The sequence below is a fragment of the Ovis canadensis genome, chromosome 11, assembly GCF_042477335.2.
Source record: "Ovis canadensis isolate MfBH-ARS-UI-01 breed Bighorn chromosome 11, ARS-UI_OviCan_v2, whole genome shotgun sequence".
In the NCBI taxonomy this organism is placed as follows: Eukaryota; Metazoa; Chordata; class Mammalia; order Artiodactyla; family Bovidae; genus Ovis; species Ovis canadensis.
Genome location: NC_091255.1, coordinates 69,690,907 through 69,716,089, shown reverse-complemented (window position 1 = coordinate 69,716,089; position 25,183 = coordinate 69,690,907). Strand labels below are relative to the sequence as shown.

Genomic DNA, 25,183 nt, shown 5'->3' with positions numbered 1-25,183 from the left:
TGAGCTGACAACCGAGGTTAAGTGAACGGCCCAGGGTCATCCATACACCTCTAGAAACTTTTCATCTTCCCAAACTGAAACCCTGTCCCCATTAAACACCAGCTCCCAGTCTTCCCTTCCCCGCAGCCCCCGACAACCACCGCTCTGCCTCCTGTCTGTCTGAAGCTGACCGCTCCGGGTACCTTCTGTGAGTGGAATCTGGCCGTGCTTGACCTTGGGCGACGGCTCATTTCACGCGGCATAATGTCTGCAAGGCTCATCCCTTGCATGCGAGATGCTGCATTCTTTTATTTCATTTTCATGGGTCGAAATAGCCACACATGGTGTGGCTATGGCATTGGACATTGAAACTATAGAAATGTAGCAAGGAAATTGTTGATTTTTTAAAAAATTTATTTTTTTGGAGCATAATTGCTTTACAATATTGTATCGGCTTCTTCTGTACAGCAAAGTGAATCAGCTGTACCTACAGACATATCTTCTCCTTTCTGGATTTCCTTCCCATGCAGGTCACCACAGAATGTCAAGTAGAGTTCCCTGGGCTATACAGTAGGTTCTCCTTAGTTGTCTATTTTTTTTTTAACTTTTATCTCTTGTTAATCACTCAGTTGTCTCCAACTCTTTGTGACCCCATGAACTATAGCTTGCCAGGCTCCTCTGTCCATGGAATTATCCAGGCAAGAATACTGGAGTGGGCGCCATTCCTTTCTCTAGGGTGTCTTCCCAACCCAGGGATTGAACTCATTTCTCTTATGTCTCCTGTATTGGCAGGTGGGTTCTTTACCACTGGCACCACCTGGGGAGTCATCTGTTTTATACATAGTATAAAAAAGAAATTGTTGATTAAAATGGGGAAGAGGAGGTCCGAATCCAGGATGTCTGTCCTTCAAAGAGAGCTGAGTCCACCCAATCCCAATTGGAGGACCCCAGGAGTCAGGATGCAGGGGGTCTGCAGGTTTGAGGCAGAGCTGAGCCTGGGGGGACTCAGAGAATGTGACGTGGTAGGGGGTGTGAACCGAGGTGAGCCGGGAAAGCTCAGGCCCGTTTGAAAGTTAAGTGCCAGGTTCAGTTCAGTCCCTCAGTTGTGTCCGACTCTTCGCGACCCCATGAACCGCAGCACGCCAGGCCTCCCTGTCCATCACCAACTCCTGGAGTTCACTCAGACTCACGTCCATCGCATTGGTGACGCCATCCAAGCATCTCATCCTCTGTCGTCCCCTTCTCTTCCCACCTTCAATCTTTCCCAGAATCAGGGTCTTTTCCAGTGAGTCAGCTCTTTGCATCAGGTGGCCAAAGTATTGGAGTTTCAGCTTCGGCAGCACTCCTTCCAATGAATATTCAGGGTTGATCTCCTTTAGGATGGACTGGTGGATCTCCTTGCAGTCCAAGGGACTCTCAAGAATCTTCTCCAGCACCACAGTTCAAAAGCATCAGTTCTTCGGTGCTCAGCCTTCTTTATGGTCCAACCAGTGACAGAACACCCACGCCTCTATCCCTCTGAGAGCCTGCCTGAGGCCTCCCCGCCCCTCGCAGTGTCCTCTGAAAGCCCATCCCTCCACAGGCATGGGCTGTGGGAAGGGCTCCCTGAGGGTCCCTGCTGCTGCCCTTGACCCTGCCCCCGCCCCGGGAATGCAGGTGGGGGTGGGCAGAAAGCAGAGCCCCCGAGGACCCTACAGGATCAGCAGAGGGGCGGCCGGGTGCCAGGCCTCCAGCAGGGCCGTGGTCTGGACGTTCCTGGCCGTGTCCTTGGAATTCCCTGTGGTCACCTTGACTCCTCCGTTCACCCCTGAGAAAGGCCCGAGCCTGGGAATAGACACGGCGGCCCGGATGCCCTGACGGAGCAGACAAAGCCTGAAGCATGTGTGTGCTGGGCGTCAGCATGAGCAGCTCAGGGCTGGCACACTGCTCCCAGCCAGGTCTGGGTCTGAACCCGAATGCCGCTGCTTACGAACCTCGGGTCTCTCAGTCTCCCTGAGCCCTGACACCTCATCCGGAAAAGGGAACTCGGGCGTTCTCACGAGGGTGAATTCAGGCTCCGTGAGTCAGTTTTGCAATGTGTTAAAGGGCGGTTACGATGAGGACACTGACTCGCAGACTCTCACCCGATAACCAGATCACGTGCCCGTTGTCTTTGGAGGTTGTAGACAGGTGTGTGCTTCCTGGGCCCCAGGGGTTCCGGGCTCTCCGCTGGGCCCCGGGGCCCTTCTAGGGGGTCATGGTCCGGCTCTCTCATTTCAGCACCAGCGGGAGACCCTTCCTGCTGTACGTGGCCCTGGCCCACATGCACGTGCCCCTGGCCAGGACGCCGCCATCAGCAGGATCCAGGGGTCAAAGGCCATATAGCGCGAGCCTGCAGGAGATGGACCACCTTGTGGGCCGGATCAAGGACGCAGTTGACCTCGCAGGGAAAAACAACACGTTCCTCTGGTTTACAGGTGAATAGAAAACCACAGCCAGCCTCCCTCGGGTCTAATGGGTAACCCTGCACGTACCCCAGAGGAGCAGCATCTCAGCAAGTGACCCTCTGCACCGTGGCAGGGGGCTTGCCCTGAGCGTGGGGCCCCACTGGTGTTCATGGGCCTGTGTGTGTGGGTCCCTGAGGCCGCATCCCCGGACAGGCTTGCACGGAGAGCTCGGTTCCCCTGCGGCCCCTTGGGTGCTGGTCAGTGTCACATGGGTACTGCTCCTAATTGTTAACGAGAGACTTTGACGTCACGAGCCTGTGTCCCCCTGGGCAGTCCTTGAAAGCCCGCTTCACTGCCCTCCTCAGCCCAGACGTTACCATCGGGCACAGCTCACATCTCCTGGCTGATCAAACCCGCATGGTGGGCTGTTTCGAGGACCCACTCAGGAACGGTGGGTCGGGGGTCCCTGTCTGGCGTGAGGGCTGTGGACACTGGTGTTTGAACCTCTGCGTTGGGAAAGTTCCGTTAGCGCCTCTGAGCCCCTCTTTCCTCCTCTGCAGAGTCGAGCCTCTTCCACCACAGGTTGGAGGGTCAGGAGGTGCCGTGTGGGAGGCACTGGGGCATCACAGGTGCTCAGGAAGGAGTCGCTGGGGATATCCCTGGTGGCCCAGTGGTTAGGACTCTACACTCCCAGTGTAGAGTCGCTGGGGATATCCCTGGTGGCCCAGTGGTTAGGACTCTACACTCCCAGTGTAGGGGGGTCAGGAACTAAGACCTCACAGGCTGTGTGGCTAAAACAGAAACAGCAAACAGTTGCTGAGTTGAAGACGCTGGTAAGGGGACTGCTGAGTCCTTAGCCAGAAGCCAGAGCTCCAGCATGGGGCGAGCTCGGGGCGGGGACAGCCTGCGTCTCTGCGGGCCGTGGGAGACAGACGCCCTCCCCCTCAAAAGGTGGTCCTCCAAGTTCACGGTCACACTTGTTTTCACAAGTCCTTTCTCCAGGCAGTGCCAGGACAGGGGTGTGGGGCCACGGTTGGCAGTGTCCTGCAGTGCCCTGACTCTGTGTTGCCTTTCTCGGTTTCTAGGGGACAATGGCCCGTGGGCTCAGAAGTGCGAGCTGGCCGGGAGTGTGGGGCCCTTCACCGGATCGTGGCAAGCTCGTCAAGGTATGGTCTCCACCGGGGGTGGGGACAAGAGACACAGCCTCTGGGAGGACCGATTTCTCTCCTGGCCTTGGGGCATCTTTGTGACACAGGAGTAGATTACTCACAGCCACCAGCTCCCAGAAAAGAAACAGTCTGGGGCGGAGAAAGTCGGTGTGCGTTGTTTCATCCCTTCCTTTCCTCCAGGGCTTCAGCCCTGCCCCCAGAGGCCAGGATGAGGACCGTCCAGCAAACACGCTTGCCTTTGTCTTCATCCTGGCGACCTTGCTCTTTCCTCTTGCTTTCTTTCCTTTCCTTGTTTACAGTCATCCCTTCATCCATGATCCGCACTGCCTCTCTTTGTTTAAACATCCTTCACTCTCAGCTCAGCACCCATTTGCTCCGGGGTGGTCTCCCCACAGGGACCTCGTCCTGTGAAAGGACCTCACCCTCTGAAAGGCAGTCCTGCAGGGGATAACGCGACAGTGCGGCTTAAACCATATGCATGACTGATGGTGCTTTAATTCCTCCTTAAAGAATTTGTTTTCAAGAAATAGTTAGCCAAGTGCGCAATGATGTATGTAAAACAGTGCTCACTGCTGTAGGTTTAAACAAACAAACAGACACATAACCCAAGTGTCCAGCAAGACAGGAGTGCGCCAAGAAATTACGGTACGTGCATCTCAAGAAACAGGCGGGAACCACTGAGAATGGTGCCTGTGACTCACCTGGAAACAGTTGCATAAAATGCTTTCCAGTGAATAATGCAGGTCACAAAACCGTATGTAAAGTGTGATCTTATCGTATAATACTAAGTATACGTGGTCTCAGAAAAGTCGTGACAGAGGCAACAGAAAGCGAGGCAGCGGTTACCTCTGGGTGGTGGAGGAAGGGTTTTTAAAAAGTAATCTTCTGCGTTTGCTTATTTCTGTCTGTGCTGGGTCTTCGTTGCTGAGCAAGCTTTCTCTGGCTGCAGTGTGTGACCTTCTCACCACTGGCAGAGTGTGGGCTCCAAGTCACACGGGCTCCAGAGCGCAGGCTGGGTAGTTGGGACGCACGGGCTCCGTTGCTCCAAGGCCTGTGGGATCTTCCTGGACCAGGGATCGAACCTGTGTCTCCTGCATTGGCAGGCAGATTCTTTACCACTGAGCCACCTGGGAAGGCCAAGGAAGGGTTTAAGTGTAGTTTTCCCTATCTTCATTTGTCAAATACATTGGTATTATTTTATAATACCAAATATAATATTTATTAATATTAATATCTTATTTTATAATAAATATACTTTATAAAATTAAAAATTATAAAATTTTAGAAAGTATCTGTGTCCAAGGGGTTCAGAGGTGGGCTTGACAAGATTATCCTCTGGGGCTGGGTTTGCCCTGTCGTCCTACTGGCTGGCTGGCCTGACCCGTGGCCCCCAGCTCTCTCCAGGTCAGAGGACATAAACCCCCTTTCACATTAGTCTGGCAGGAAGTTCATAGCTCCCTAGAAGCTGGAACATCCTTGTGTCCCATGGCCAGTGGTGAGAAGGAAAGGCTTTGATCTGGCGTCCCTGGTTCAGATCCCTTAAGAACTTTACAGGTGAGTGGCTGCTGGACCCTCAGCATGCCTCCTGTCTGGACACGAGTGATGGGAGCCAGGAGAACTGGGTGGTGCCTCCTCCAACCTGTGCAGTGACCAGGTGCCTTCATGTATGACTCTCGTTGGCCCCGCCTGTTCGAGAGTGCTGGACAGCTGGACCAGGAAGAAGCGCCACACCCAGACTGGTGGGAATGGGTCCGGTAGCTGCAGCCATGGTGTGTATCAGCAGCTCCATCGTGTCTGACTCTCTGCGACCCCATGGCCGGTAGCCCGCCAGGCTCCTCTGTCCATCGGATTCTCCAGGCAAGAATACTGCAGCGGGTCGCTGTTTCCTTCTCCAGCAGGTCTTCCTGACCCGGGGTTTGAGCCCAGGCCTCCTACGCTGCAGGCAGAGTCTCTAATCTGCAGCCGTCACCTAGAGAAACACAGTGCCAGCCCCAGTGGTTTTCTGCACTCCCTGGTTGCAGCTCCTCTTCTCTGCGCCTGGCGAGCCCTCGGGCCAGGTTCCATCCTCAGTACCCAGTTAGAGGGGCCTGGGATCACTTTTACTCTCCAGGGTGAAAATTCTGAAGGCATGGAGGCCAAGGCTGAGGGGACACAACTGTTAGGAGGGGGCCCCTCTCTGGGGAGCTTTCTGTTCCCTAAGAAGGGGACCTCTGACCTCCTATCTGAGGACCTGTCTCACCTTGTCTCTTAGGAGGCAGCTGTAAACTAGTGAACCAGGCTTGCAAACATGCTGTAGGGAAGAGAGAGGAGGAGCTTACAAGTGCAAACAGAAGAGGCAGGAGAGTCCAGCGCAGTGCTGAGCGGACTCGGAATCGTCACTGGAGCAAGCTGCGCGCACCAAGTCACTTCAGTCGTGTGGGCTCCTTGTGACCCCGTGGGCTGCAGCCCGCCAGGCCCCTCTGTCCATGGGACTCTCCAGGCAAGAGTCTGGAGTGGGCTGCCGTGCCTGCCTGCCTGCGGGGACCTTCCCCACGCAGGAACCAAGCCCACGCCTGCTGCATTGGCTGGCCAGTTCCTGACCACTGAGCTGCTGGGGAGGGTCCGCCCGTCCGTGAGTGGATGGGGAAGACGCCGTGTGTATGGATATGCACACTGCTCGGCACGTGAGCAGGCGGTGGGGCCAGGCGCCTCTGCTTTTCTTGAGGGGTCACGCAGGCACCCCTGCCCCGACCTCGACCTCCGCATCGGCTCCCCGCCACGCTGGCGGCAGCTGTCTCCCTCCCCTCTGCCGGGGACGCTGTGGGGAGCCCGGGGGACCAGGGGGGCCGGGGGGCCAGGCAGGGTCCAGAGGACGGGGCGTGGCCGGGGCCCCGGGGGCAGGTCTTCAGACAGGTGCCTGTGCGTCCTGCTGGGAGCGCGCCCGGGCCCGAGGGTCAATGAAACCGAGAAGACGGGCCATGTTTTCACAGCGGAGCGGGACAAACAGTACCGGGAGCGCCGCCCCGCTCCCCTCCCCGCCGCCAGCCCGGACGGCAGGCCACGCGCTGGCGCCCCCTCCCCATCCTCCCTTCCTCTCCTGGCCCGAGCGGTGCTCAGCTGATGGGATGAGGCAGCGTCTCCTGGAGCGGCGTTTCGTCCCGTGCTGGGCGGGACGCTCCGCGGGGCTTGGCCGGCACCCGGCGGGGGTGCGAGGCTGAGACAGGGCAGGGGGCACTGCTGGGCGGCCTGGCCTTCCCCCAGGCGGAGGGGCCTGCCGCTGAGCACCCCCCGCCCTGCCGCGCCCCGCGGCACAGCAGCGGCCCTCCCCCTCCCCGCTCCAGACCTATTTCCTCTTCGGGACAGAACCAGCACCCTGTGTCCCCTAACGGAAGGCTCCGCTGTCTGGAGAATCTTTCCTTGTTTTATTTGAAGAGCAGAGCGGTTCTTTCCTCCCCTGGTGATGAGGAAACATGCTGTTGAGTTTGGCGCCCTCCCCTTCTGGGAGACCTTGGTGTAAGGCGATGCTACCAGGCGGTTACGTAACATTTCCCACTGGGAAGCTGGCTCTGCGGCCCGGCTGTCTGTCCAGCTGGGGGGTGCAGGGGGGAGCGGACAGGGGTCGAGGGGATGGACAGGGGTCAGAGGGGGTGCAGGGGGGTGGACAGGGGTCAGACGGGGTGTGGGGGGCAGACAGGGGACAGAGGGGTTGCAGGGGGCCAGACAAGGGTCAGAGAGGGTACGGGGGACGGACAGGGGTCAGAGAGGGTGTGAGGGATAGACAGGGGTCAGGGGTGTCTGGAGGGGCAGACAGGGGTCAGAGGGGTGCGGGGTGGGGAGGATGCTGGCAGCCAGCCCCGCTGGGGGCAGGGTCCGCTGACGGGACCAGTGGGAGTCAAGTGATGTCCCCTTTTGAGCCACTGGCCACCAGGCTCGGAATGCCCCCACCCCGCCCACGGGCACCCAGGCCAGCTGGAGTCCTTGGCCCCACCAGAGGCCTGGCTTCCGTGTGTTTCTAGAAAACTAGTGTGTGAGCTCCGGGCATCCTTGGCAAAGGCACTTGTTTATATTTAGAAACAAAGCCTGCTTCTTTAGAAGGTTATAGAATGTGGACTCCTCAGAACAGACGCGTCCTTCTGCCCCGAGACACTCGTATAACGGCTTGAGGGGCCAAGCAGGTAGTTCGAATGAACACACGCTTGCTTTCGTCTGTTGTGGACAGGACTAGGGACTCGGTCAGTGGGACGGAGGGCTCTTGTCTAATGATATTCAGACTCAGCTTAAACACAAAGTCTGCTTCGCGCCAGAGCGCATTGTCAGAGGCCTGAGTCCAGTGCACGGGCCGCCGGGGGCACCTTCTGCCCGCTGCTGTCTGTGCGGGATTTTGTGGTGCCTTTGTTTTGTTTGGGTTTTTTCGGAGCGCTTTTGTTGGCCGCTCCTGTGCCAGGCACCGTGCCTGAGGGCCTTGCTCAGAACTTTACATACATTGTCTGAGGTCAGCTTTCCAGCGTCCCATGAGACCAGTACAGTCACTTTCCCCCTTCACGACTGAGAAGGAGCAGACAGAGGGACGTTAAGATTTCTGCCTGGATGTCCCTGGCGGTCCAGCAGTTAAGACTCTGCACTTCCGATGCAGGGGCCATGGGTCCGATCCCTGGTGGGAGCACTCAGATCCCACATGCTGCCCGAGATCTCACAACGAGAAGGCCTTCTCCTGACTACCTTGCTGCTTTTTCTCGGCCTCTGGCCCCCAGATACTGCTGTCAGAGCGACCTGGAATGACAGTCCCACCCGAGACTCACAAAAGCAGCATCTCCAGGGGTCCTTTGGCGGCTCTGTGTGCTGACAGGCTGGCCAGCCTTTGTGAGCAGCCCCGCCCTTCTGACTCAGGGGGCCCTGGCGTTTGGGAGGGACCCTTTCTGGGAAGCGCCTATGTGTCTGAACGTGGACGGTGGTGGGGCTTCCTCCGCGCATCACGGAGCGGCCTCTCCTTGCACAGCCAGGGAGGAGGAAGTAAGCACACTCATGAATCATGCTTCTGTTCGTGCTTTGGTTGCTGAGGCTAAATATTTATGGCTTTAAGTAAGAGGTTCGGCCTTAATTAGTCATAACTAACCAGAAGTGCATCGAAATGCATGCTCGTGTCTGTCAAGCGTGGTTTCTCCGCAGAAAGCCAAATTCGACAGATGCTTTGGATATGCCAAGTGCGACTGGTCCAAGTGTGAAGGTTGCCGTCCACGAAGGAAGAGCTTTTGAAAGTAAAAACGGCACATCTTACTTTATGGGCTGGACTCAACTGTTGTTCTTGCTCACTGTAACGGAGAAGGTTGTGTTTGTTTTCCGGGGCGTAAAGGCGTAGAGGCGCAGGCCACATGAAACCTGTCATTAGACACATGCTATGTTTAGTTTTGAGATGTATCATGTCCCCTTTCTTACTGCCCTGGAACTGGCGCGCTCTACGTGAACTCACCAGGAGAGCTTTACAGGGCTTTCCTGGTGTCTGGACCCCAGCTCAGGTCAATTAACTCACAATTTCTGGGAAATGGACCTTTGCATGAGTATTTCTCCAAAGCTCCCCTAGTGACTCGAGTCTGCATACAGGGATGGGAACCACAGTCCTAGAGGGTCCTAGAAGTTCTTAATGACTAAGGGTGCCGGCCGTGTAGTCAGCCTTGGACTCAGATCCTGACTTGACTGTTTCCTTGCTTTGTGACCTTGGGCAAATTATTTAACCTCTCTGAGCTTTGACTTCTGCATGTGAAAAGTGAAGAGTCACAGTGCTCAGCTCACAAAGTTGTCCTAAGGGTTAAGGGAGGGAGTTCAGGGAAGTCCTCAGCACTGCAGGCAGGCGCGCTCAACTTGGTGCTCGGGAGAGGCTCCGTTAACTGGAGAAATCGCTGTCACTAGAGTCTGTGTGCCAAGTTGCTTCCATCGTCTCCAGCTCTGCGACCCCATGGACTGCAGCCCGCCGGGCTCCTCTGTCAGTGGGATTCTCCAGGCAAGAAGACTGGAGAGGGTTGCCATGCCCTCCTCCCGGGGATCTTCCTGACCCGGGGACTGAACCCACGCCTCTTGCGTCTCTTCCATTGGCAGGCGGGTTCTTTACCACTAGTGCTGCCTGGGAAGCCCAGGGGCCAGGGCACCCTTCCGGAAATATCTTGGAGGCAGAGATGCAACTCCAGTGCCGACTCTGGTGCCCACAGTCCCACCACAGTGCAGATCCCCAGCTTGGGCCTTCTGGTTGACCCGCAGAACCATTGGCTGGTTTCTTGGAATTGAAGCCTTCACTTTTCCTTAGCATCTGGCCTCAGAGGCTAAGCAAGTTCATCGGGATACTGTGTTCCATGGACTTGCAAATAAATGGACTCCATATTCTCACCCACCTATTTCCCAAGCGTCCCTAGAAACGCCCCTCATGGGTGGGGGGTGGATGTGTGCAGGGCTTGCGCGCGTGCGATGCTCCCACCCTCTCTTGGCCCGGGGCAGAGGCATAAGTCATGCATTCCGCAGCCACGTGGGAGTGTGATTTATGCCCCAGCAGCACCGGGTTCTCTGCTGCTTGTGCGTGAAGAATGGGAGGGGGCTCTGGGCCCTTCTGGGCAGCGGGACTCTGGATGGCGACCAGGTGCTCGAGACATCCCAGGCCAGGCCGCAGAGCTTCCCCCCCGGCCCACCTGGTTCCGAGAGCCCCACACCCCTACACAGGAACCGTCCACACGGACGCAAGTTGGTGTGCGTTTTGTTTCTTACTTCAACACTTGGGGGGACTCCAGAGCTGGTTATGAGAAAATTCCAAGAATGCTGGGCACTTCCGGTGTTGGGAGCTGGCCCGGGACTTCAAAGGTTGCCTTCGCTGTGGGGTGGGCGCTGCAGAGCGCCGGCAGCCTGGTCTTCTCCCCCCACCCCTGTTCACGGCAGCCAAACATAAGGCCGTCGCATGACCGCGGCCTGTGTGAGGCACACACAGCCTTCGCCTTGGAAGGCCTCTGACACGCTAGCTGTGTGCAATTCCTGGCTCAGCTGGGCTGAAGTCGGGGCGTGTGTGGGAGTGGTGGGGATGGTCATGGCTAATTCAACATGACGTGTATTCAGGATGTGTCCATAAGGCATGACCTCATCCCTTCCAGCCCGCTGGTCACCGTTACACTGCTGGTCACTTTGACTCGGTAGTTACAAAAAGAATTCCTTTAATTACCCAGTGGAAATTCGTAGATTGCACATAGATTGTTCTTACCTCCCTGAAAGAGGTAAGAGGTCAAAGCTATTATGAATGCTGTCTCCACAACATTGGAACAACTCATTCATTCAAAAATAGAGGCAGACAAAAGGGGGGGTAAAAAGTGAGGCAAAGGGAAAATACAACAAAATCTATGCCAGGTCAGTTGTTGGCATCAGACAGATCAAATAGCTGGGGGGAGTTTCTGCCTTTAGTCAAACAATTTTATTTCCCATCCTCAACATGACCTGTAGGGAGACACTTTTGTTCATGTTTGTTTGACAGGTATTTGTTGAGCGCCTACTATGTCTCACCTGTGTTCCCCGGTGGCTCGGAGGTTAAAGCGTCTGCCTCCAATGCGGGAGACCCGGGTTCAGTCCCTGGGTCGGGCAGATCCCCTGGAGAAGGAAATGGCCACCCACTCCAGTGTTCTTGCCTGGAGAATCCCCTGCACCAAGGAGCTTGGCGGGCTACAGTCCACGGGGTTGCAAGAGTCGGATGCACCTAAGTGACTGAACATACACACACACATTGAAAGAGATTAACTAGGTGAATAAAAATGGCTGATTACCAAGGGAAGTCGGGCCTTTGCTGGAATTATTGGGAGCTCTCAGAGCATCCCTGTCAGGAAGGACTGCTCTTCCCAGAGAAACGACTGCCTCCTTGTCTTGCAGGGGGAAGTCCCGCCAAGCAGACCACCTGGGAAGGAGGGCACCGCATCCCGGCCCTGGCTTACTGGCCCGGCAGGGTCCCCGTCAATGTCACCAGCACAGCTCTGCTGAGGTACGACCCCCCCAGTTTCCTTGAGATGCAAGGAGAAGGCGTATGTTCGGGTGGCTGGAGACCTCCCCATCACTGACCCTGGGCAGGCGTCCACAGGGCCTTCCCAGACTCAGACAGCAGCTGCGCGGAGCTGCCTGCAGGCCAGCCTGTGAGCCCCTGAAAGCAGGAGCACAGGGGGCTCTACAGGCCCTCCTCTGGGGAGACCGTCTCTGGGAAGAGGGCGCCGGGTGGGCTGCACGGCCATCAGCACTGGTCGCAGTGGTGTCCGCAGGAGCCTCATCACCGCTTTCGGCGTGGGCTAAGCTTCCCTGGTGGCTCAGATGGGAAGGAATCTGCGTGCAATGCGGGAGACCTGGGTTCGATCCCTGGGTCAGGAAGATCCTCTGGAGAAGGGAATGGCAACCCACTCCAGGCTTCTTGCCTAGAGAATCCCATGGACAGAGGAGCCTGGCGGGCTAAGGTCCATGGGCTTGCAAATAGTCGGACACGACTGAAATGACTTAGCATGCACTCACGCCAGCTGGTGGTGGGGAGCGGGGGGGAACAGATCACTGAACCCGGATGACTCCCCCCTTGGGGGTAGGGCAGGTGTCCAAGGGGGGTCACTCAGATGGATGTCCCTGAGAGAGGGGTCTAGGCATTCATGTACCCTGGAGGGGAGAGAGGGAAGGAGGGTCCCCCTGGCTGGGGAGGAAAGGCTGAATCCTTGGCTGAGGACCTTCTTCCTGCCTCTGCCTAAGAAGCTCCAAAAAGAAGCGCCCCTTTCTTCGAAGGACAACTGTCGGCGTGACCACATGTCAGATCACGCCGATCTCCTTATCGAGGTTGACCCGGAGGCCACGTCCTGGCACGGAGCTCGGCCGTGGTGAACATCCTGACCGCAGCGCCACGCGGCCCTGACTCCTAACTAAGGGGGCGTCCTCCTGGTGCTCTGCCCCATGGCCAGGTGCACCCAGGTGCTTGCTCCCACGCTCAGAGGCTTTGTTAAAGACTAATTTTCTAGTTCCAAAGGTCCTTCGCCATCAGCCAGCTGGGTTCTGGACTAGAGAACGCAGCCCAGAGGAGGAGCGCACGTCTCACAGGTGTCCTCCAGCGTCCCGGGGGGAGGGATGGGATGGGGGGCGCTGAAGTCAGGGGTCAGAGGGTAACCAGCCGTGATGCCAGAGCAGCAGGTGGCCAGGCCCTGTCCCTGGCACCCTCTTGGCCCCCAGGAGCCTGCGGCCAGCCTAGTACCGTTGGGGAGGAGGCTCCCAGCAGGTATGACAACAGTACCTTGGGCTGGAGTTTGTGACGCCAGGCGGCCGGGAAGTAGGCCAGGCGGGCTGCTTTTCCTGGGCTTGACTCACTGCAGTCAGGCCAGGGGTTCACGGGCTGGGCCGGACGTGCACAGGGAACTCGGCCACCTCGCGGGTGACGTCACCAGGGGCCAAGCACGCTGTTGTCAGTTGAGAATGGCGTCTGTGCCTACCGTTGGTCACCGTGCTGCGATGGAGCGACATCCCTGTGCTCATTATTTCAGGCTTCAGAGGTGACAGCTGACTCAGGGGCTTGCTGGTGAGTGTCCCATGGAAGCCTGTCTTGGGGACCTCCCTGGCGGTCCAGTGGTTAAGCCTTTGCCTTCCAATGAAGGCGGCACAGGTTCGATCCCTGGTCAGGGAGCTGGGATCCCCCGCTCCCAAAACCAAAGCATAAAAATCTTCAATGAAGATGGATCGTTGTGTCCAGTATGGATCAGGCATGGCTCCAGGGACCGGATGTTGGAACAGGCTCATCAGACTGATGGAGAAGGAAATGGCAACCCACTTCAGTATTCTTGCCTGGAGAACCCCAGGGACAGAGGTCCTGGTGGGCTGCAGTCTGTGGGATAGCACAGAGTCCGACACGACTGATGCGACTTAGCAGCAGCATCAGACCGAAAGCTCCTGCTGTTTTGGAGCCGATGTCCCTTCAGGAGGGCGGGGCTTGGCAGCACACGCCGAAAGGGCCCTGGGATCTGACCCTAAAGCCCTGAAGCAGGGTATCTCGACCTTGGCACTGTTGACGTTTGGGGCCGGACTGTTCTCTATGGTGGAGGGTGTCCCGGGTGTTTGAGGATGTTTGCTAGAATCCCTGGTCTCTAGACGCCAACGGCTCCACCAGCCCCAGCTGTGACAACCGGGACGTCCCAAGGCAGCTCCACAAGCCCCCTGCGAGGACAGACTCGTGCCGGTTGAGTCAGAGCTCTCGTGCGATGCCCTGGGTTGTGTGCAGAAAGGGGTGTGTCTGCTCACACCTGAGCTGGGAGCCACGTCTCTGTCCGGAACTGAGGACCACTCTCATGGGGACTCCTGGGCCAAGTCCACAGCGACGATCGGGGCAGGAAGGACGTGAAATAACCTCATGTGAAAAACAGCTAAGAAGAGCGGATAGTCCCCCGGGTGAGGAGGGGTGCACCTGTCTCCCCAGATCGGAAAGGCATGCCGCTGTGTTGCGGGGGGCGCGGCTGCCTTGAGGCAGAGGTTCCGGAAGAAGGAGCCACAAGCAGGCTGTGCCCTTCAGGGAGTCCCGTGGGCTAGGCGCCACCCTCCCCGGCAAGGCCCAGCCTTTCCTTTCAAGATTCTGTCCCTGTTGCTGTGTCTGGCAGCAGGCTCCGGGGGGACGGGTGGTCCTGACGACCCTGCTCTGGGCTATGTTCTGCTCGGTCACGGACGTGCGCGCTTTGGTGTTGGGTTTCCCTGGCACTCTGGGAGCTCTCTGCCCCCTGGAAGGCGCTGCTGGAGCTGCTGGTCTCCCAGAGGGACCCGGGCCAGGAAGGGGGGCACCTAGATTCCCCCGGGGGTAACGCGAGTGAACCCCACGCAGGAAGGATGGCAACTGAGAGAGGCTGAAGAGCGTGCTCCCCACGCCCTGGGCTGGTTCTCGCTTCTCCACAGTTCAGAGGGGGTTCTGCCGGCCCCTCCCTCGCTCCAGACCCAGAGTTCAGGCCTGTGCACCCCAACTGACCCGCCAGAGCTCCGCTTCTCACTGCCTGCCTGCAGATCACACCTGCCCCGAGGTCATGTCCTCGCTTCTAGGAAGCAGCCTCCCACATCCCCTCCCTCACCCCCTCCCCACCCCCACTCTGGACTGGCTTCTGGACTGCTCTGTACTCCATGAGGGCTTGCTGCCCTTCCTGCCTCTGCACATGTGTGGGGTGCCAGCTCCTGGAAGGAGCATCACGGGCGATAAGCTGCCGGCCCCGTGGACTCTGGAGGCCAAAGGGAGAGCAGAGACCCCTGTTCCAAGTCAACGGGGAGGGTCTGCTGTGGGCGGAGCCCTGGGCTGGAGGAGGGGAGCGATGGCCTGCCAGGTCCCTTCTGAGACCCCTTCCTGGAGGGTGAGGCTCCCCCCAGACCCTGGACTGGGGAAGCCAGAGCCCATCCTCTCCCAGGGGCGTCCAGCCTCCTGTGGCCGGGCCCTTGGGTCTCCATCGAGTCCCACTGACTCTTGGTGGGCCCGGCCCTCAGATTCACAGCTCTGTTCCTGCTGGAACTTGTTTTTCTGACCAGAATGCAGGAGGGAGATGTGCCCTGGTGTGGAGGCAAATGGTAGCGCGTGACTTCAGAGAAAATCAGACTAGGAAGACCCGCCGTCGTGGCTGCCTTCGGGTGGAGGGGCTGTGGGCGCGGTGCTCTTCACGTCGCTGGGCATTACCTTTGCTCCCGCCCTCAGCACAGACCAGGGCTTCCTAGGTGGCCCACACGGTAAAGAAGCCGCCTGCCGATGCGGGAGATGCAGGAGACGTGGGTTCGATTCCTGAGTCAGGAAGACCTTCTGGAGGAGGAAATGGCAACACGCTCCAGTATTCTTGCCTGGGAAATCCCATGGACAGAGGAGCCTGGCGGGCTACAGTCCCTAGGGTCGAAAAGAGTCCAACACGACTGAGCACCTCCCCCCCGCCCCCAAACATGGACTAGTTTGTAAAAGGAATAAAAGGGCTGAATGAAAGGGGGTGGCGGGGGGCACCCATGACCACGTTCTAAACACAAGTGAGCTGTTTGCAGGATGGAGACCCAGGGAGGGAAATGAAGTGACTGTCCCCCTGCAGGTGCTGGTCACACACTGCCTCGCTCAGCGGGCGGTGGTGGCCTAGGCAGTGACCGGTGGAGCCGCTTAGCTCTCTTTTTATTTATTTTTAAAAATGAATTTTTATTGGAGTCTAATGTTGTGTCAGTGTCTGCCGTACCGCAAAGTGAATGTCACACACACACGTCAGAATGTCACACACACACACCTCAGTTCAGTTCAGCCGCCGCTCAGTCGTGTCCGCCTCTGCGAGCCCACGGGCTGCAGCACGCCAGGGCTCCCTGTGCGTCACCAGCTCCTGGAGTCCACTCAGACTCATGCCCGTTGAGTCGGCGAAGCCGTCCTGCCGTCCCGTCCTCTGTCAATCACGCCCCTCTTTAGAGCCTTTCCCTGTGTGGGCCGTTGCCGAGAATGGACCAGAGTTCCCCGAGCTCTGCACTTGTTCAGCCGCTCAGTCGTGTCCGACTGTTTACGACCCCATGGACTGCAGCAACCAGGCTCCTCTGTCCGTGGGATTCTCCAGGCAAGAACGCTGGAGCGGGTTGCCATTGCCTCCTCCAGGGGATCTTCCTGACCTAGGGACTGAACCCCGGGCAGAGAGACAGCCCGTGCTGGGGGCCGTCCAGGAGGGTCTTGCCCCAGGGTGGCCAGGGAGAGGGCCTGGGGACACTGGGGCTGACTCCGCCTGGTCTTCCCGCAGCGTGCTGGACGTCTTCCCCACCGTGCTGGCCCTGGCCGGGGCCCCCCTGCCCCGAGGCCGAAGCTTTGATGGTCTGGACGTCTCGCAGGTGCTGTTCGGCCAGGCGCAGACGGGACACAGGGTGAGTGGAGGGGGTGCGTGTCCTCCCGGGCTCGTCCGGAGGCCGGCCTGCCGCCCCCATCCAGGTCTGCCAGCTTGTGTGCAGACAGACCCGTCCTCAGAAGATGCCCACCAGTGGCCGCTGGAGGTCCAGCCTGCCAGACCCCTGGGAGGGGCACTCCTTTGAGAGGAACCTCTTTCCACTCCCTGCTCTGCTTCGAGTCAGTCCAGCTCATCACCCAGATTTCTAGGTAGCAGTTTGGCCTAGGGCGGGTTACTTATTCCCTGCAACAAATGGTTTTTTTTTTTTCTCACCATCATTTAATTTTCTGACATGACTTCGGCAGAAGGCACAGGCTTTAGCTGGATGGGATGTATAAGCAGTGTCTGCACTGTATTATGGGGCTCCCTGCCTCCCCCCGCCACTGACCCCGCCAGAACGAAAGCTCCTTAAGGGCAGGAATCTCACCGTGGAATTCTCAGTACACGTAACACGGGGTCTGGCACCCAGGCAGCAGGCAGTGACTGAATTGAGTGAGTGACTGGGTGACCGAAAAGATGTGTGAATGGGTGAGTGGATGGATGGATGATGTCCTGGGGGCGGGGCCCCTGACCTCTCCCGGCTCCTGGAGCGCTCAGCGCACACAGCCCTCCAGCCCCCAGGCCCCTCTCGGGTGTTTCCGGAAGCATTCGGCGGCGGCTGTCTCTCTCTCTCTTTGTTTTACTTTTGCCAAAAGGAAGAGGAAGTGGGAGGAGGGAAGGGGGCGGGTGGGATCCGGGCCTGGCCTCCCAGTTAGGGACCAGCACATCAAAGCGTCTATTTCTGGCCTCCCGGGAGTCACAGGGAAGTGAGTCGAATGTCCTGAGGCAGTTCCTGAAGGTGCCCTGCCCCTCTGCCGGTGCACGGGTCAGAGTGGGCCCTGGGCTCCTTCATGGAGGCCCGGGCTGGCCCCTGGGGCAGAACAGCTCCTCCCAGCTGGTCTGACCCCCTACCCTGCTTCCCGAGCTGCAGACCCTGCCAAGCCCAACCCTGTTCCCCGTCCCACCTCCCCCCAGGACAGCTACGCAGGAAGGTGGCTTCCGCCCCTGGGCTGGGAGCTGGCGGTATGTGGCCCTGGGGGGTTGTCGACTGCGTCAGTGGAGAGATGCTCCCAAGTGTCCAGGAGGGTGACTAAGGTCACCAGGAAGCTTCGACGCTGGCTCCTCAACACGGTCCCAGAGCCCGTGGGAGCTGGCGCGGAACTTCCGTCTGCAGCCGGCAGAGACCTGCTTTCTCAGGCTGCCTCTTTCCGCAAACTCACGGGGGCCCCTCTTCAGGGCTGCGTGGTGACTAACGTGGGCCCCAGGGACCCGGCAGGATGGCCTGATAAAAGCCACAGCGCCGTTTGGGGTTTTGTGGGGATGTGTGATGGGTGGGGACACAGCTGGAGTGGGGCTGACGGCACCCCGTGACCCAGGGGGAACAGCCACGCCTTACTGCTCACCAGGAGCTCTGCGGGAACTCTTAGGGTGTGTCTCCCGTGGGCCCGACCCCCCCAAGGACTAGACTCCTGCAGTGTTAGTAAAGACACCTGAGAGGTCAACATAGCTTGCTGCTGGCCCTGGATTTGGCCTCGGTCTTTTCCGAGTGTGTGCTAAGTCGCTTCAGTCGTGTCTGACTCTTTGCTCTCCCGTGGACTGTAGCCCCCAGGTTTCTCTGTCCATGGGATTCTCCAGGCAAGAACAGCAGAGTGGGCTGCCATGCCCTCCTCCAGGGGATCGAACCTGAGTCTCTTTCGTTTCCTGGGGTGGCAGGAGGGTTCTCACCATGGGCCCCACCTCGGTCTTTCCTAGTCGGCCCCAAGAGAAACGATTGTAAATCCTCTCGAAGTTGCTGATGGAAGACCAGGAGGGAAACACAGGATTATAAAGATGTGCGTACATATACCTGTGCGTTCACACACACACGCACGCGTGTGCTGTTCTGCATTCAGTGACCACTTACTGAGTCGCGTGCAAGGCGCTGTGTGACATTCTGGGACATCCAGTGGCACAAACAGCCTTAAAGGTTAGATTTAAACGCTTCCGCCTGTCTGGAACATCCCTTAAGATGCAGAATATATTCATTCGCTCCCACAGCACACACAAGTATGTTTTAATAAACACAGTTTGTTCACCCTCAGCTATATTCTGGGCTTACAAGGTTCTGGTATGGGTTGGTTTAGAAAACCATTCCAGTTTCAAGAAGCTCGAAGGAACTCCTAGACTGTCATCTCAAAGCTATGCAAAACGCCTCAGCCCTTGGGTGCTTCCGTTTTGCAAGCAGGTAATGGCAACGGCAAGTTGGCGAGCTGAAGCAGCGTGGGGCTGTGTGCACACTGACCCCGCCCCTTGGGCCCTGCGATGAGAGCAGATGCTGGGCTGTGGGTTTTCCGGCGGAGCGGTCTTCTCACTCGCAGACAGCCAGGGCCGTCTTGTCTGTGATGTTGAAAACCTCGGCTGCTGACTCTATGCTGTGCATTTCTGCACACCCTGCAGTCCGGGGGGGTCTGTGTCCAGGCACCGAGGGCAGCCGCAGCAGGGAGGGGGAGTGGAGGAGGGGGAGCAGGGAGCGGGCGGGCAGAGGGGCACACAGGTCCCACTCAGGGCTTGCCTGGCTCCCGGCTGGAAGCTGCGGGTTGTGGCATCGTGGCTGGTCACGTCTTATCCCCGCCCCAGGCTGACACGTCCAAGCCCAAGAACTGTCAGCCAACGGAACACTTCCGTAGCAGCACTGCACCTGCTCTGCCCTGACCAACCTGGGCTGTGCGGTCACACAGTGCGCAGCCATCCCTGGAGACCACACGTCGGAAAAGCAGTTAAGTCCTCAGTCTCTGGACCACCGATCACCTCTCTTAAGGAGAAGAGAGGCCCCTAGTGGTCAGAGATGCTGTCCAGAGCGGCTGGCACAAGGCTGACCACTTCTGGAGATGGGGGTCTGCGCGCCCGCACCCGAAGGCCTGGGAGCTCTCCTGGCTTGCTGAGGATCTCACCTAGGCACCGGCCTCCAGGGCTTAAAGTAAGGAGGTGCCTCCTGCTTGAAAAACGGCGATTGGATAGAATAAAGCTAACAGGTAAGAAAAGCCACCAAGAAGATGCATGTGTTTGCAGAAGATAAAGTTATCTTTGAAATTCGGACTGCGTGTCCCCTGGGGAGGAAATGTCTCCAGCTGTGATTCGTGTGTAAATTCGCCAGCCTCCTTCCTCTGTTGATATAAACAAGAACGCCTTGGTCGGTCGGCTCAGAGGGGAGAGCAGGGCACGTACAGAGTCCTCCAAACCCATCCGCGGGCTCGAGGGCGAGCCCCCCTGCTTCCTCTTGGGTTTCGGAAGTGGTGCCTGGCAACGCGTAAACATCCTGCCCACGGCAGTCCGCCCGTGCGGAGCTTCTGTTACTGAGAGTCACAAGGTGTCAAGGGTTCTAACCCGCAGACCAGGGCTCCCGTCTCCTGGGTGTCTGAGTAATGTTGCAGCTTAGCTGACAATAGGTTTTCCAAGCGCCCCCCACCTTCCTGTCCTCTCCAGAAGGAAACAACGCAGCCTCCTGCGGTGAGAGGCTTGGCTTCCTCGGGCTGGAAGGGGTGAGGGTTCTGAGTTATGGTCCTCTTCCTGTTTGGACGGGGCCCGCTGTCATCACGCCGCCGGGATCGCGGGCGCTGTCACGAGAGCTCGGAAGCAGCAGGTGTTGGGGGGGCCCACCCTCGCTGGCAGCCGCTCAGGGCCGGGAAACTCGGGGGGACAGCTGTTTACCGCTCCAACAGATGTTTCTCATTTTTTTTTTTTAGCTCCATGGAAACTTTGAATCACATAAGCGCCTTTCCAGTGATATATATCAGTCATGATTCATAGCAGGGCGGTCTCACGCTTCCAGCCCAAAGCCCCCAGCTTTCCAAGGATGCTGGTCATTTATTTCCTACCAGACCTTGCCCTTGGGAACCCTGAACTCCACTCTGAGTCTCTCCATTCTGGAGGGCGATTCTTTTTTCTTTTTTTTTTTGGCAGGGTAGGGGGAACCATACCCAGTGGCCTGTAGGATTTAGACCCCCCACAACCCCGCCCCAGGGATCGAACCCATGCCCCTGGCATGCCCTGGCCACCTTGAAAACTGTAATTTGGGGACCAGGGGTAGTAAGTAAAATAAAATAGTTATTCTTAAGATTTTATCTTAGGGGACTCCCCTGGTGGAGCAGTGGCTAAGACTTTGCGCCCAGTACAGGGGCCCGGGTTTGATCCCTGGTCAGGGAACTGGATCCCACGTGCCACAGCTAAGACCTGGGGCAACCAAATAGTAAATAAAAATGAAATCATAAATACTGAAGTAGAGTTGGTTACAACACTGTTAATTTCTACTGCACAGCAAAGTGACCCAGTTATACATACGTGTACGTTATTTTCATATTCTTCTCCATCATGGTTTATCACAGGATAATGAACATAACCCCTTGTGCTGACCGTTGAAATTCTTGATTTGGGGACAAGGTTTGTCTCATCCTCATTTTGCACCAGACCCTGCAAATGACCAGGCTAGTTCTGGGCTTGGAAGCCAGCCAGACCTGTGACCCACTCGGATGAACTGACCGGGAGACGCGCCGCCCGCTTACGCTCCCGGGAACAGGCCGTGTGGACCGGAGGCCTGTGTCTGCCGCGTTTGGGGCGGGGTGGGCTCGGCGGTGATGGGGAGCAGGGACCACGACAAGGACGCTCCTGCTGTCCAGGGAGGGCGTCGGGCGCTTCACCAGGAAGCCTTGTCCCCTTCCCCAGGTGCTGTTCCACCCCAACAGCGGGGCTGCTGGAGAGGACGGAGCGCTTCAGACCGTCCGCCTGGAGCAGTACAAGGCCTTCTACGTCACCGGTGAGTGGGGGGGGTGCCCTGCGGACCCCGCTCAGGCCTCACGGCGAGGGCGCGTGCCCTCCTTCAGGGACGCGGCAGCATCTCTGACAGCGTCGCCCCCAGATCCGGTCCCAGGGGCCCCGCCACACCCACCAATACACAAACAAGGTCTTTCCACTCTTCCCCGAGCTCCCCAGCCAGCTTGGAGCTGGCCCAGCGCGTCTACACTGCCCTTTCTCCCGAGAAAAAACGCTTCACCCCATGGTTCTACTTGCCGGGCCCGTGTGACTGAATGTTCAGTGGAGGCTTGGAGAGACTTTAAAGTGTAATTTGCCTGACAAGAGACTGAGAAAGTAGCTGTAGAAGGTCTGTTTAGCAAACTGAGGTTTCCTGCTTCTTGGGTCACCCTGTGGGTGTCTTAAATGTTAACGTATTTTAGAAACCTGCTACCCGATCAGGGACGGTTCTTAAAATCCTCCAGTGGCTTCTTGCTTCCAACTGAATTCAAATTCCCTCCATCCTGGGTCCCTGCACATCTTTTTTTTCTGGCTGCAGAGCATGGGGGTCTTAGTTCCCCAGCGGGGGATCAAACCCGCGCCTCTTTTAGTGGAAGCAAAGAGTCTTAACCCCTGGGCCACCAGGGACGTCCTGTATTTCGTTTCTGTTTTAGAAAGTTTTATTTATCTGTGGCAGTGCTGGGTCCTCACTGTGTGCGTGGTGGTTCGCAGCTGCGGCGAGCAGGGGCTGCTGTTCGCTGCGGTGCTGGACACGGTCTTGTTTGCCTAGCGGCACGTGGGATCCTCGCGGACCAGGGACCAGACCTGCGTCCCCTGCATTGGCAGGCGGATTCTTATCCACCAGACCACCAGGGAAGCCCGTCCCGTGCTTGTCTAGTCTTAGTTACCAAGAGCAATGACCCTCCTTGGCCTCCAGATTAAAATCCCTCTCAGCGTTTAAGGCCGCCTGGATGGCAGAATGCCTTTTCATCTTCCCAGCTGGTAGGATGTGGAGAACTCTGATATTTACCACATTTTACCATCTGCGCCAGTTATTTAAGTACATCTTTTATCCTTCCTAATAGTTTTAAGCCCTCTAAACTCAACGGCCAGGGGTGCTAGTGGTAAGGAACCTGCCTGCCAATGCCGGAGACGGAGGAATCACGGGTTTGATCCTGGACCAGGAACATCCCTGGAGGAGGAAATGGCAGTTCACTCGGGTTACGGTCCATGGGGTCTCAAGGAGTCGGATGCCGCTGACCGTCTAAGCACAAACTCAGCTCTGTGAGCTCTTCAATCTTTGTCCTCTTGATGTGCCTCGCACAGAATCTTGGATCTGGTAGGAACACTAACACTTTTTTGTAATGAATGAAAAACAAGACCTCTCCCCACCCCATGCAAAAAAAAAAAAAAAAAAGCCCTTTCAAATCTGGAATCTGATATGGATTCCAGTTTGATTCAGTTATTTGAGGTTAGAGCTTTCCAAAGAATTATATAATGAAGAACAAACATTATTTGCCTTGAGCATGAATAAGTGACCCCAAAGAAAATGTGTCATAAAAGCAAAACCGGTTCTTCTGAGTTCATCACTTGAGAAATATTAAAACTGCCACAGGAATGTGCAACTCTCCGAGACCTAAAATGCAAACCAGTCAGATATTTGTTATGCGTTCAGATGGGAAGCTCTAGATTACAGCCCTTACATTACTCTATCGAAGAGGTATGGTTTCTCCAGGCTGAGTTAATTTCAGAAGTCGTAACCCAGCCAGAAAGCCCTTGGCACCACAATGCTGGGGTCACACGACGTAATAAGCCTGTTGGAAACGATCACAATCAGAAAGGAATTATGACACCCAGGGGAGGCCTGCTCCTCTCTACAGTCACCCGGCCCCCAGGAGAGTTAGCAGACGGAGAAGGGAGACGTCAGCAGATGGGTGAGGGAGCTCTGATTCCTTCTCTCACCTCCCATCCTTGAAACTCTGCGTCCGGATGACTTAAACCTGCTTTGCGATGAGATGAATTGACACCTGCTACATTAGACTGCTGCTGCTGCTGCTAGGTCGCGTCAGTCGTGTCCGACTCTGTGCGGCCCCACAGACGGCAGCCCGCGTGTCTCCCCCGTCCCTGGGATTCTCCAGGCAAGAACACTGGAGTGGGTTGCCATTTCCTTCTCCAATGCAAGAAAGTGAAAAGTCAAAGTGAAGTCGCTCAGTCTTGTCCGACTCCTAGCGACCCCATGGACTGCAGCCCACCAGGCTCCTCCGTCCCTGGGATTTTCCAGGCAAGAGCACTGGAGTGGGTGCTACATTAGGCTAGAGAAAGACATGTGTGTCCTGTGATGAGGATGCAATTTTAGATTTTTCGGTGAACTAGGTTGCTGTTTAGGCATTGTCATGTGTGAGTCTCTTCTGTGAGCCCATGGACTTAGCCCACCAGGATTCCCGGTCCATGGGGTTCTCCAAGCAAGAATACTGGACTGGGCCGCCATTGCCTTCTCTGGAGAACCTTCCCACCCAGGGATCAAGTCCGAGTCTCCTGCATTGGAAAGGGGATCCTTTACACTGAGCCACCAGGGTAGCCCCCCCACGGGCTGTTAATTACCACCTAATCTCCTTAAACTTGAGGAGGCTGGCTCTTATACTTTGTTAGAACTGGGGTCTGTTGAATTTTGTCCCTCAGTTCAGTTCAGTTCAGTCGCTCAGTCGTGTCCGACTCTGCGACCCCATGAATCGCAGCATGCCGGGCCTCCCTGTCCTTAGGTAAATGTCTCCGTCCTGGGACATAGTCTTCGCTCCTAGCATGAACATTTAAGGACTTCAGTGGAAAACACGGTGTTCATCAGGCCTGTCTAGCTTAATAGCATTCACACTGTGAGCTCCACCACCCTTCCTTGCTGAGCCCTTCAGACTTGTGTGGGGAAACCGGTCTCTCCGCTGCACGCCCGTTCTGGGCTCACTCCAGTTAGCACTTAGAATTCGTCGGGATGCTCTGCACACCTCGGGCCGACGCTGGGTTGACGGGGTCTCTGCCGTCCCCTCCCCAGGCGGAGCCCGAGCCTGCGACGGGAGCGTCGGCCCCGAGCGGCACCACGAGCGCCCCCTCATCTTCGACCTGGAAGCTGACCGCGCGGAGGCCGCGCCCCTGGACCGGGGCGGCGCCGAGTACCGGGCGGTGCTGCCCAGGGTCGCGGCGGCTCTGGCCGGCGTCCTCGCCGACATCGCCCGCGACCGCGTCTCGCGGGCGGATTACAGCCAGGACCCTTCCGTGCGGCCCTGCTGCGACCCCCGGCGCCCCGCCTGCCGCTGCCGGGCCGCGTGAGGGACACACTGAGCCAGGGCGCTGGCGCTTGCCCCCGCCGCGGCCCCGCGCGCTCCGAAGACGAGGCCCCGAGCTGTTCCGCGGTCACCGCTCTGCGTCCCCGTCTGAGAGCGCACCGCGCCCGCGCTGTGAGCAAAGGCAGCGAGTCAGGAGTCAGACCAGCCTCTGAACTTGGGCGATTATGTAACCGGACTCGCAGAATGACGCTGAAGGAGACCAGGAGACGTGAAGATGCCTGCCTGGAACAGCACGTGACCCCGAGCAGCGCACAACACGCTGCAGTTCCTTTTCCTTTTTTTAAATGTACCCAGTTTTGCTGGTCCTTTGATCGGAGGCCCGTGCCCTCTGGCGTCTGGAGCAGCCCCGCCCCGCCTTTCCTGCGCCCGCGTGCTGATTGCGACCAAGCGGCGGGGTGCGACCGGAGATGCTCCGCGGCCGGGAGGCTCCCCTAGGGATGCTGGGGCAGGGTGGACACCTGACGAAGGTCCGCTTGTCTCTGAGCGGAAGAGCCGCAGAAGCCTCCCCACCCCCCTCCATCCCTTCCACAGGCAAATGTCTGTACTCTGTAGATTTTAGGAATTCTTCCTGCCTCCTCAAACCACAAAGTAAAATTTTAAAGCCTCAAATG

General features: G+C 57.5%; 1 protein-coding gene and 1 long non-coding RNA gene across 48 annotated transcripts in view; both read left to right on the top strand.

Moving 5' to 3' along the window:
• ARSG (arylsulfatase G) overlaps positions 1-25,181 on the top strand; it is a 102,004-nt gene extending 76,823 nt beyond the window's left edge. For 19 of the 47 annotated variants that reach the window (XM_069542301.1, XM_069542287.1, XM_069542319.1 and 16 more), the window contains 6 exons: positions 2,239-2,435; positions 3,491-3,571; positions 11,441-11,549; positions 16,294-16,414; positions 21,172-21,262; positions 24,281-25,181. In XM_069542301.1, the coding sequence (XP_069398402.1) occupies positions 2,239-2,435; positions 3,491-3,571; positions 11,441-11,549; positions 16,294-16,414; positions 21,172-21,262; positions 24,281-24,555 (874 nt within the window). In that variant the 3' untranslated portion in view covers positions 24,556-25,181. Of the gene's footprint in view, positions 1-2,238; positions 2,436-3,490; positions 3,572-11,440; positions 11,550-16,293; positions 16,415-18,225; positions 19,485-21,171; positions 21,263-24,280 lie in introns of all 47 variants that reach the window. The other 28 variants (XM_069542291.1, XM_069542280.1, XM_069542316.1 and 25 more) reach the window with 5 other exon arrangements.
• On the top strand, positions 12,721-15,730 carry LOC138414586 (uncharacterized). The gene is made up of 3 exons (XR_011246911.1): positions 12,721-13,103; positions 13,179-13,966; positions 14,391-15,730. It is a non-coding gene; the product is annotated as an uncharacterized lncRNA (long non-coding RNA).
• Positions 25,182-25,183: the final 2 nt, after the last annotated feature.